This window comes from Octopus bimaculoides, chromosome 3 (assembly GCF_001194135.2).
Source record: "Octopus bimaculoides isolate UCB-OBI-ISO-001 chromosome 3, ASM119413v2, whole genome shotgun sequence".
NCBI lineage: Eukaryota > Metazoa > Mollusca > Cephalopoda > Octopoda > Octopodidae > Octopus > Octopus bimaculoides.
In genome coordinates, this window is record NC_068983.1 from 63,286,098 (window position 1) to 63,299,746 (window position 13,649).

The 13,649-nt window shown below is 34.4% G+C and overlaps 1 protein-coding gene across 2 annotated transcripts in view; it reads right to left on the reverse strand.

Annotated features, from left to right (window-relative positions):
• Positions 1-13,649, reverse strand: part of LOC106880771 (meiosis 1 arrest protein-like) — a 147,285-nt gene that overhangs the window by 1,828 nt on the left and 131,808 nt on the right. For both annotated transcript variants that reach the window (XM_014930867.2, XM_014930868.2), the window contains exon 11: positions 6,857-7,108. In XM_014930867.2, coding sequence (XP_014786353.1) covers positions 6,857-7,108 — 252 coding nt within the window. The remainder of the gene's footprint in view (positions 1-6,856; positions 7,109-13,649) is intronic.

The following is a 13,649-nucleotide window of genomic DNA, read 5'->3' on the forward strand; positions in this document are numbered from 1 at the left end:
ATATATATATATATATATATATATATATATATATACACACACACACATGTGTTTTTCCCCTACCACTGCTTGATAACTTGTGTTGTTATGTTTACATACCTGTAATGATAGAATAGAACCAGGCTTTAAAAAGTATGTACTAGTGTCAATTCAATTGACTAAAAATTCTTCAAGCCCCAGCATGGCAACAGTCCAATGACAGAAACAAGTAAAAGATAAAAGAAATCAATTAACATACTGAAACACACTCATAATCATATTCATCATCCTTTCGTCAAGCTTTCATGGGTTGAATAAGTTCTATTCCAAAGAACAACCAGGTAACTGTTTTGTTCTTTTGTCATCTCCTTTGCAAGTTTCACCTTCCTGAGATCAGTCTTTACCACTTCTGCCTATGTCTTCCTTGTCTTCCTCTTCCATTGGCTTCCCTTATACTAAGTTCTAACAATACCTATGATGGACACACTAACACACCAAGTACTTTTTATTTGTTCCACACTTCTAAACCCAATCTTTACTTATGCCTTATCTTTGCCTCCATAGGATCAGCTGACTACTGTGAAACAGATACAACATATTACAAATTCTTTTACTGCACTACATACCCACCCACTGAACTTTATGATCATTAACTGTCAGAATTTGTCTGTGTTCCAATAGTTTTAGGTTAACTACTGGTAGTAAATGTCTTTCACTTCCAACACTTCTGAAGTATCATAAGCCATTCTAGTCACATTACTTCCGTTTTCATGCAACCAAAGTCCACAGCCTAAAACACCCAAGTAATTTACCAGTGACTACATTACAGAAGTATAGTCAAAGAACACTACTACAATTCCTGGAGAAGTCCTTTAACACTACTACAATATCTAAAAAACTGCCATCTTAAAAGCAAGAAATACCGTAATGCATCACACAGTCTGTAAGCTCTCCACCAAATTTCAGGAATTCTGTAGCCTGTCACATCTCTTCCATCATTCTTAAACAGTTCACACAAAAGTTAGCTTTGTGCTCGCCATTCAATAACTCTATCCTAATCTTTGGAAGCATGCTTCAGTATGTTCCATCTCACAAAAGAGTCACTTATCTGAGCTTGTCAGCTTATCACATTCACTTCCAATATCTTGAAAGTAATGGAGACAGTTCCTTTATCACCTTGCATCTCTCTCTCTCTCCCTCTCTGCCTCCCTCTTTCTCCCTCTCTTTCTCTCTCTCTCTCTGCCTCCCTCTCTTTCTCTCTCTCTGCCTCCCTCTCTCCCCCTCTCTTTCTCTCTCTCTGCCTCCCTCTCTCTCCCCCTCTCTTTCTCTCTCTCTGCCTCCCCCTCTCTTTCTCTCTCTCCTCTTTGGTGATAATCACTATGGCTTTTATAGAACCAGGTCACCAGAGGTCCATCACCTACATATAATTAACATCTGTTTCTCATTTCTTGATCAGACACTTCCTGTTAAACCACACCATTGAGGTATGTACTGATGAAAGCTCTCTGACCCACATATTGTTAACTACTTACTTTTGGCAATATATGTTCTCTGAAGCAGATCATACAAAACATCACCCCACTTAACCTTACATACACAGGCATAGTCAACAAACAACCTCAAGGCTTCTTTCAAGACAAACACTGTATTCATTACTTGAGAACATTCTTCAATTAACCTTTCATCTGTCAACAGAACAAAGATACAACTGCACATGTCAAAAAATTATCTTCTCCTTCACACTCTGTAGCTATAGGTTGTTTCAAATGCTGGAGTTCACAATTTTTGATGTTGATTCATGGTGATCGCACATATATAACTATATCAACACTATTCCACAAAGGCAAGGATTCAACTTTAGATCCAGGAGACATTTCAGCTTTGATCAGATGCTAATCTTCCACAACTTTCAAGTATGACCTGATACTGCTTACACTTAAGTATGATACTGTTGCTACAAATGCTCCCATCCCAAAGAAGGCCAGTCAACTGACTGACAAAGATTCAGTCATCAACATGCTTCAACCACTAGCTCACAGACATGCTATTTCTGTAATCTACCTTTGTTGTTATGAGAGTTACAATGCCCCCTTGCAAGAGATAGACTGGTCCAAGTAAAGTATAAATAGTAACAATCCGAGTGAGTTTGACAGTTCAGAGTCAAGTGAAGTTCGTGTTAGTTCACAGTGAAGTCAGAAGGTGTCAGTTGGTTAGTTCACAAGGAATATTGGTTGTTGGTTCATAAAGAGATTTGTTAGCTCGTTACATTGTTTCTACTGTCGTCTGGTTATCTTGTTTAATGTACGTAACAATTACGTTACAACTTTTTTTGTCACAATTATAATGGTCCCTGCTTCTCTGAACTTGCTAGCTGCTTAACTTCATCTCCCAGGCCGTCTTTTCTCACCTATCTTTCTCATCCAAGTCATTCTTACTATGTGACACTTCTTAGATTTTGCACTAAATACTTCATACAATCTTTCCTTTTCCGAATGACAACCATAAATGATTCTGAGAAAAATATTTGCTTGAATTTTAAAAGATTAGCATGTATAAATGTGTTGAGAGATATGCTGGTTGAACCTCATAGAGAATATGATAAAGGACTGAGACGATTAATGACACACTGTGCTTAAGAAAATGTCCAACTGTGCAAGCATGGCAAAGCTAATGTTAAAAATGGTTTTAGTGATTGAAGCTGGAGGCATAATGCATATGTGTGTATATACCTGCACACATTTGGATTTCTCATCTAATGTGTCTGTCAAGTCTACATCTGCTACTCCACCCCTCTATTTGATACCTTCTTACCTCCCTGTCACTCCTCTCTACTCATCTCACTCGGTTCTCATTTTTCTACCTATCATGTATTGTCTCTTCATCCAAACCTATTTGATGTATTATTCTGCTGCTGAACCTATTACATCATATCATTAATGACTTAGACAATAACAACCCATCAAACCCAAAAAGCAAAAGTAAAGTAACAAATATGATGAGGTGATAGGGATCAGATTTTATGAAAAATTTAATACAACTGAAAAGAAAGCAAGATTCTAGAGATTATATTCTAATCTGTGAATAGTTTCTTTGAAATAAAAATTTCCAAGTTGCTTCAATAGCTATTTCATAATTACAGACAATTTTCACTGATTTTGTTTGCTAAACTTTATTAAATTACCAATATTTTCTCCACAATTTAATTTCAAAGTAAAATATCATGTCTGTTAAAAGAAGAGCTACCATCTATTGGTATAACTTTACTCATATGTTTAAATATAGTCTGCTTAAGTTAGCAACATGAATATTGAAGAGTAGAAAGGAATTCCAACCATGTTTCGGGGTTTGCTACCTCAATAGCTCCTTTATAGGATCCAGTGGCTAAAGACATCATCAGGAGGAACCATGTCCGGTTTCGGCCCCTACTCCTCTACCGTTTTCGGTATTAAATGCTTATATTAAATTATATTATATGTTTCTATTGTTTTCTATTAAGTGCAATGCAATAGTGTTTCTACAACCCAATGTTCTTTATCTGTAATCTTCTGGGTCTGCTGCCACTAGTACTTGCATAGTTTACAAAATTTTTGTCTCCCTTTCTATCACTTGCACAATAAAATCACAATAAAAATCCTCAGAAAATGCATGGTTGTCATTTTCACTGTGTACACTTTACATTTATTAATTCTGCTTTCAATATTCTTCATTCTTTTTCTATATTTTAGTTCAGAGCAGAAATAAAACACAAATTACAAAGAAATTCTTGAATGGAGTAGAAAAATTTTCATTTAATCTGAGAATGGAATGTCTGCATCCCATCATACTTAAAAACAATATAGAAACATGATAGTAGATGAAGCTGGCATTAAGAGTGGGTGACTATAAAATATTAAAGCGCTTCTGAAGCAGCTAATATCATCCAAAAACAGAGATCAATAGTAAATTAGCAAGGCTCAGAAGTCCATTAAGTTCTAGTTATTCTGTCAACATGCCTCAACAAAGTGCTGTAAACTCATTAATCAGTCAATAAATACTTTACTGTTGGAAATGTATTAAATCTCGATGAAATTAGCATTTAGAATAATGATGTGAAGATAAAGAAGATAAAGCAAACAAACCAAAATAAAATAGGTGTATCAGCAAATGGTTCCATTACCTGCCATTAAAGTAGTTTCATAAGGAGATATAAGCTGTATATTTGTTTTTATGGCATTTGATTCATAAGAAAAATGTAAATGAGTTCTGCTACAATTAACGTGACTGCAATTATAAATGTACCCAAAATGAAACATATTTATTTTCACTTGAGATTTTTTTCCCCAGATCTCTAGATAAAATAACAAAACCCTCATGCATCAATATTCAATAAATTGAATATTATCACTATGATTATAATTCTCTTTTATTACCTGATATAATATCAAAGCAATCTTTATGTTTTCACATTTGCACAAAATTAAATATCATGTGATTATCTTTCCAGCAAAAGTTTCTCTTGATTTTTTTTTTGATAGCTTAATTTTTCTTTTAACGCTTGATGGTGTGTGTATAAAACACTATTTGTGAAAAACACTGGACAGTCACTTAGTGATGTGTAAAATGGACATTCTTTTAGATAATCTTTAACAGTCTCAACAGAGATTTAAAAAAAAAAGATAAAATAACTTAACTATATGCTCTTTCTGCTGAAGATACCCTTAGGCAATTCGTTAGTATTTTAATTTACCAAATCAGTGAGTTATTTTTGTACAAAACATTATAATCATCATTATATTTGATGGCTTATAAAATACACCAAACCTCCACTGAAAAAAAATATTGTTCCAGAAAAATAATCTGTCATTCAAACACAAGGTGAGAGTTTGGTGTTGCTGTGACCCCTAAAATTAATTACAAACATCTCAGTAACAAATCTGCCTCCCAGAGTTATAAGTGAATATTTTTTGGGATAGCCATAAATATTAACATTACTTGTATGTATGTATGTATGTATGTATGAATGTTTGTATGTATAGAAAGCACACTTAAATAATTTTTCAGTGATACTAAAGGATAAAGCCATTAAGTTTTACTCCAAATATTTAGCAAGTAATGATATATTTCATATTAAAAGTGTCCATTATTTTCCAGAATTCCAACTTAAACATTTTATAATGCTTACCGTTCACTAATTCTGAAAAGTATTGAGTTGAGTGAAAAGTTTTTCAAAACTTGGTAACTTATTTGTTCTATTCATCAAGTTACAACAAAAGCATCCTAACATTCAAAGTAGAAGCCATCATGTTGCACTGTCTGCAGTCACCTTTCTGCCAGTTCTTGTCCTTCAAGGTGAAGAACTCCTTCACTGAAGCTTCCACCTCCTTTTGGTTGATGAAGCATCACAAGCACAGGAAGTGAGCCGTGGTTTGGAACAAGTGATAATCTAAGGGAGCTAATTCTGAACTACATGCTGAGTGTGACATCAGCTTGATTCCCTCAGGTTTCTGAGTTTATTCTGGGTTGTTCAAGTGGTATGAGGTCTTACGTTGTCTTACTGCAGAAGAGTTTGCTTTCTGCTAACCAATACTAGGTACTTTTGCTGCACAATGGCATACAGCCACTCCAGCTGTTCAGAGTACAAGTTGGTATCAATGGTTCAACCATTCAGAATGAACTCATTGTGAATTATATCCTTATAATTCCACTTTATAATTTCACTAGATGCAAAGCATGTTATGTTTGAAACACTCATGTTTAATGACAGACTCCAGAAGCTGGCCCTTGCATAACTACTGCTTATGCACATTAGGAGTGTAGAAAAATATCTCCCTCTATTACTTGTTGATTCGTGGCTCACTTACTGGGCTTGTGATACTTCATCAACCAAGAGGTGGTGAAAGCTTCAGGGAAGGAGTTCTTCACCACAAAAGATAAGAACTGGTACCAGTGTGGGATCAAAGAACTGGGAAAAGATGGTTTCAGACAGTGCAACATGATGACCTTAACTCTGAATGCTAGGATGCTTTTGTTGTAACTTGACAAATAAAGTAAATAATTTAGCAATATATTGCAAAGTGTTTGATTGAACACAATGATTATGGAATAAAATTTTCAGTAACTGTTTTATATATTAGTGATATATAAAGCAGTTACTGAAAATTGGTGATATATAAAACAGTTACTGACCACATGCCATCAATAATGACAGCAAATTGTAGTATATTATATATAAATCAGGTACAAAATAAGGTACATAATAATCACACATACAAACATTCATATACTTCCCTTGTACACGCACATGCATACACACATATATTCACACAGAGTTGAAACGCTGATTTATTTTTCCACCCCCTTCATTTCTTATTCATATATCACCCCTTCCTTTCTCTCATTGCAATTATTTTCTCTCACTCCCTCTCAGTCAGGGCTATTACTCTCACTACTTCTCCTTTACTGAATTACTATTTTCCCTCCTCCTCTGCAGCCGGCATGATTCTGGACAAATATATAAAAACACTACTCTCATTATTATATTAGGAAAGTGTATAACTCTAGAAAACTTATGAGAACCATGTATCTTAAACATAAAAGAATAACATAATCCTTTCTCAGACCTTTTCATAAAAAAATAATTCACAGTTATATTTCCAGAAAATAACATTGAATTCAAGGTGATGGACAGAAATGGAAATATATTTTAAATCTTATTAGTGTAAATGCTATGTTGCTGAATATGCAAATAACTTGAGAACAATTTCAATTGCTACTTTTCTGTTGAGAGATTTCAAGCAGGGAAAATCATCTATATGTTAAAACCTTTGCTAAAAAGATATACAAAGTTATACAAGTGTCAAAACATTAAAATCTAGAGTAATAAATCAGTTCAACTTACTTGAGAAATTGAAGATTCTATCATTTGAAGATTGCTGTGTGAAGGCATTTCAGCTTGAAGGCTTTGACCTTGTGCTACCATTAATTCTTTACAAGCCAATGATTTAATCAACATTTTACCTGATTGTGATGGCAGTAAAACAAAGCAACCCAAAGGATGTTTAGTTTTCAGAAAGGAATCATGCAGGAGATTATTTTGTGGTGGAACTGAAGAAATTGTTTCCTGTCCAAGCTGACCAATTAACACATGTTCCTGTATGAAAGACATATCAAATACAGTTTATATCACATTAAACTTCTTAAAATAAAACAAAAAAATTCATTTCTAAATTTCTGAGATGAGTTAAGGCAACAATAATTACAAAATTTCATTCTATGGAATATATATGTCATATTATTATATTTTACATTATATTTATTGTGGTCCAGTCTTTGATAATCTTCAGGAACCAATTTTCTTTAGGAAAACATTTTCCTATTTTGGATTTACAATTCAAGCCCTTAATTGTAATGCCAGGTTTTTAACTTTCTTTACTATTATTTCACTGCCCTGTACTATTTGCCACTATCTTGTTAAAATGCTGCATTAGAAATAATGGTTCTAATATATAAATAGTACTTAAGGCCATGAACTGGCAGAATCATCACACCAGGCAAAATGCTTAGCAGCATTTCATGTCTTCTACACTCTGGGTTCAAATTCTACCAAAGTCAACTTTGCCTTTCATCCTTTCAGGGTTGATAAAATATGTAAGTTGAACACTGAGGTTGATGTAATCAACTATCCTCTTACCCTGAACTTGCTGGCCTTGTGCCAAATTTTGAAACCAATTTATATATATATAGTACTTACAATAATATATACTTCACATGATGATATGGTCCAAGCCTTATAAATATGATGTGCTTGTTTGAGATGGTATATAAATCATTCAATTTTTTTTATTAATTAAGCAATAATCCCTTTTAATTGAAAAGGAAAAAACAAATTTTGAAAAAGGATAAAATATTTATTGGTATTGAACTTACTTTTCTTGTTAAGTATTCAACAACTGAAAGCTTTTACAACCTACAATAATATATTGACTGCTCCTACAGTCACATAACACTTGCTTCTACTTCCACCCCTATTATATGGGGACAACACAGACATATTCTGGAATCTTGGATGTCCTCAAAAATTGTAATATCTAGTGTTACTTTGAAACCATCCTTAGTTCTTTGACACAAATGTTCTGTTTTACAGTGACCTTAATGAAAATCTTCCTTCAAAATTTCAGGCCAGCTTGTTCCAATCACTAACTTAGTAATTACAAAGATATTTTACTAAATTTTGTATTATATTTAAAACTAGAATAAACAAAGGTCCGTATGTCAACAGATATATGCTAAGAAAAGGGCTAAATCATTTGGAATGGCTATCTACTGTTTATGCTAGGTTTATCATATTTTAAGTCTCACAGCCTTAGCTTCTCAATTTGAAGTGATAATAGAAAACTGAAATAGTAATTGATAAAAAGTGAAATAGGGAGAGAATGTCAACTGCTTTTTAAGTAAGGTAAATAAACAAACTGAAAATAATATAAAAAGGAAAAATTCTGTCAATACAAAATTACAAGAAGAAAATTGAAATGTTTGGATCCATAATATATCGAAAACTGTATATCTCAAATACAAAGAAGTGTACACAGAATTTCTCATTGAAAATTGCCATAGAGTTTAGAACCATATTAACACATAAAGAATTTCATTTTCATATAAGCTAATTAAATGCCAAACCATTTCAGTAATTTCTTTTGTTGCACAGTGAGAAATGAATTAGAATAACATCATTTATGTGAAATGATAGCTTGCTATGAAAGAAATATTTTGGAAATCAAATGTAATGCAAAATATTTGTTTATAAAATTCTTTTTATATAAGTTAGTTATTATTTACAAGCTGTTTACCATTTATAACAAAACTGCTCAATATTATTCCAAATTTACTGTTACATTATAACTGTCACATTAATAGTTTATTTTCATTGGAAAATTCAATTTAATCATATATTTTGTATTGTGTTTATCAATATGAACTCATTCTTCTACAATCAACAAGTTATAAATGATACATTTATCTTGTTTCAAATGATATCTATTTATCTATCTCAGAGCTTTAGTGGCTGATAGGTTAAGATGTTAGACAACTTATCTTATAATGAAGGAGTTGTTTATTGCAAATGTAGGCAAAGCATATTACACTACTAAATAGTATTAAACCTTGCTGAAATGCAAGAACTCCTGCTATTTCATACTTATTACTAGTAGGTAAGTTACAATGAACATGTAAAAAACATTAAAAACCTAAAATAAATATGAAATGAGGAATAAATAATATTTTGCTTTATTTATTCCTGTATGTATGGGACAGAATTTCATACATGTTTCATTTTCCTTGCTGAAGTATAACCTAAGCAATCATGAATGAACCATTAAGTAAATATACAAGGTTGTACATTTATTGCTGTTAGGAAATACATTTATTGTTGTAAGAAAATAGAATTGTTTAAAGAACTATTACCTCTGTTACTAATGAAGAGCCTCTCCCCAAGAGAGAAAGGCAGATTGTATGATACCTGTGTATGAACAGCTATGTTACATGGCAGTGAGAGGGCTGTGACTACTGGGAACATGCGAAGGCTTTGAAAAAAATGAAGCCAGTATGCTCTGGTGAATGGGTAATATCAGTGTGCATATACAGCAGAGTATAAGTGATTTGAGAGATAAATTGGGTATATGAAGCATCAGATGTAATATGCAAGAGAGGAAACTGTACTAGTACAGAAACGTAATGCATATGAATGAAGACAGTTGCATGAAGAGGTGCTGATCTCTAATTGTGGAGGGAACATGTGGAAGGGGTAGACTCAGGAAGATGTGGGATAAAGTGGTGAGAAAGGACTTTCAGATGTTGGGCCTCACAGAGGGAAGGATAGAGAATTGAGACTCCTGGCAGTTTGCTGTGTTTGAGAAGACACATCAAGCTGAGTAAAAGCAGGGTTGTCCTTGCAAACAAGCATGTCCCCTGCATCCCTCTTCAGCTGAACATTCCTGGTCTTGCAGGCTCGTGGGTGCTAGTACCATATAAAAAGCACCCGTACCAGTGTCATGTAAAAGCACCCATGCCAGTGCTGCATAAAAGCACCTGGTACACTCTGTAAAGTGGTTGGCATTAGGAAGGGTCAGCTGGCCAGCTCCTGTGAAACTGTCCAACCCATGCCAGCATGGAAAACAGACATTAAATGATGATGATGATGATGATGATGACGATGATGATGAAGATGATGATGATGATGATGATGATGATGATGATGAGGATTTGTTAATTCAGAGACACCATTCACATGAAAAAGAATGATTTTTTTTTACATTATTTACAATTGACGGATATTTGTCCTCATCTTGTTTGTTGTTAACACAACGCTTCGGCTGATACACCCTCCAGCCTTCATCAGGTGTCTTGGGGAAATTTCGAATAATAATAATTATAAAAACAACATTGAAAAATACCTTAGGAATGAGAACCCAGGTTCGAAATTTCCCCAAGACACGTGATGAAGGCTGGAGGGTATATCAGCCGAAACGCTGTGTTAACAACAAACAAGTTGAGGACAAATATCCATCAAATGTAAATAATGTAAATAATGTGTATTGAAAGTGTTTTACATAGAATGTGTGTGGTGTATAGCAGTGCTATTTTCTGTATGTTATATATACTTGTTAGTCCAGGTGTTTTTGTTATGTACTTATCTGAATATTTTTTTATCATTCCTAATGTACCTACTATGATAGAAATTGTTTTTGTTTTTAGATTCTACATTCGAGTTACATCTATTTCCAGATCTTTGCATTTTGAAAGTTTTTCCATTTCCTTCGGAGAAAGGCTGTCATCTGTTGGTATTGATACATCGATTAGAAAGCATTTTTTTGTTTGTGATCTCTGACAACAATATCCGTCCTATTGGCCTCAATTTCTCTATCCATGTTAATTGGTATATCTCATAGTATGGTTGCTTTCTCATTTTCTGTGAATTTTTCTGGCATGTACCTATACCATCTTTTTTCTGTTATTATTCCATAGTGTTGGCATAGCTTCCAGTGTATATAGATCTCAAATCTGTCGTGTCTGTGAATATTCTCCTTCTTAGCCAGGACTGGGCAGCCAGAGACAATATGGCTTATTGATTCTTGTCCATCTCCACACATTCTGCAGTTACTTGTTGCATTTCTTTTCATTATATGTTTTTGATAATTTCTGGTGTAGAAGCTTTGATCTTGTGCTGCAATTAAAAATCCTTCAGTCTCTGCTTTGAGTCCTGGGCTTCTCGACCATTGTTGGGATTTTGCTTTGTCTATTTCTTTTGTGTTTAGTTTAACCCATTGTTTGCCATGAAGGGGCATCATTTTATCATGATCCGTTGCTGTTCCAGTTTTAGTTTAGATTTCAGTTGTTTTATAGCTTTTGTTGTTTCATCTTTTTTTTCATAGTTGTTAGGTACTATGAATTCTTCTTTGTATTTGTCAGCTTCCTTAAAGATTGAAAACAGTTTCTTGTTTTGTTCATGTTTTGTGGCTATTTGTATTAGTTTTCCTTGCTTCCGAAGTAGGTATTTTTGTAGCCCTATCGTGGTTATTTTGTAATAGCTTTCTAACTGTATAAGGCCTCTACCACCTTCGATACGTTGTATATATAAACTTTCTATGTCAGATTTTGGGTGGTGCATCCTAAATCCTATCGCTATTTTTCTTGTTTTCCTGGCTATGTTGATTAGTTCATTTAGATACCAGTTGTAGGATATTGTAGATGTAACTTATAACTGGGATGGCTAGAATGCTGATATCTATTATCTAGTTTTTTGCTTTGAGCTCTGTTTTCAGTATTAATTTAGCTCTTCTATAATATTCTTTTCTTATTTTCTCTTTCATTTGTGTATGTTGTATCGTATCTAGCTCATTGATTCCTAAGTATTTGCATGACTGGCTTTGGTCTAATTCTCTTATTTTATTTGCTTTATCTTGTGTGATCTTGCTACTCTTAACTAGTGTTCCTCTTTTCAAGGTTGCTTTGGCACATTTTTCTAAGCCAAATTTCATGTTTATATCTTTGGTAAATCCATGTACTGTCTGTAGTAATATTTCCAGCTGTTTATCATTTGTAGCATACAGTTTTAGATCATTCACATATAAGAGGTGGTTAATTGTTTTGCTATAACAGTTGTATCCACATCCAGTTCTGTTTAGCATGTCAGATAAAGGTATTAGTGCTGAGCAGAAAAGGAATGGAGAGAGTGTGTCTCCTTGGAGTATTCCTTTTCTAATGAGGATGGCTTTGGTCTTTATGAGTCCCTCTTTTGTCTGGAACTGTAGCAATGTCTGCCATTTATTCATGGAATGTTTTATATGTTTTATGATTATTGGTGCTACCTTGTTCATGGCTAGTATTTCTAGGATCCATGTGTGGAGGATACTATCAAAAGCCTTCTGGTAATCGATTCAGGCCATACTTAGACCTTTTTTCTTTCTTCTTTCTTCAGTTATGGCTTTATCTTCAGTAGCTGATCTTTACAGCCATATGAGCCCTTGCAGCATCTCTTCTGCTCATCTGGAAACAGGTTGTTTTCTTCCAGAAACTTGCTCATTCTCTGCAATATTATTACAGTAAAGACTTTGTAAATTATAGGGAGACAAGTTATCAGTCTGTAATTTTATGGGTTTGCCGTTTCAGTGGATTTCGGAATTAGGATAGTTTTCCCTTCCATTATTATTATTATTATTATCATTATTATTATAATTATTGATTGATTGAGAGAGCAGCACACACCATCAATGTGAGGTCATCATCATCATCATCATGAATACCTCATATCAAGAGAAATAGTGCACGACTTTGCAGGTGGGGTCCCAGTTAGAATATTCTTCAGGTCACATAGCCCATCCTGCTCAAGATAGGCATGCAAGGACTTGGTCACTTTTATAATGCTGTCTTCTATTCCAACCAATCCTTTTCCATCTTCCTTCCTAGGTAGGTAAAACCTTGCTATGTTACACCTAGTATGAAGGCACTCATGCATGGCCATTATCTTCCTAGTGCTTTTTTCCATGGTAGCCAGTTCCTCTTTTTCCCTTTCCACAACTCCCATGCAGTATTCTTGATGTGGGCCAGCAGTAGCTTGATTACAACTGGGTTTGTGCTGCTGTTTCACAGGACACCTGCTGCCAGACATGACACCTTTGCAAAAAATGTCCATCTTGTAAGCATCATTAGGATTACATTTCATTTTAGACATTTCTCTCGTGAATGAGGTGTGTGTTTTATGGTTACCACCAACCAGTAGTTATATTGTGCCACCATCTCTAGACAGGTTGCCAGCCAAGACATCCAACAGATCAGTCTGTCCTTGTTGAAGCTGGTTATTCTGTGCTGGTTGCCATCTTCAATATTTACTCTTGCAGCAAACAAAGAAAGACTTATACGGTTGAATGGTTGTTGACTATAGTGAGTTGATCTTCCCTTTAACAGGTTTTACATTTTTGTCCAGCAGTGTATCCAACAAAATCCACCTCACTTATCAGGCCAAGAGCTTGTTAGGGTTGCCAGTTTTGTCACTGATGGCTCAAGCATGTAACAGTTTGTGTTGCATTACATGTTACCAGTAGCAATAACACCACCACCACCATCACCATCACCATCATCATCATCATCATCACCATCACCATCACCACCACCACCACCGCCGCCGCCACCACCACCAC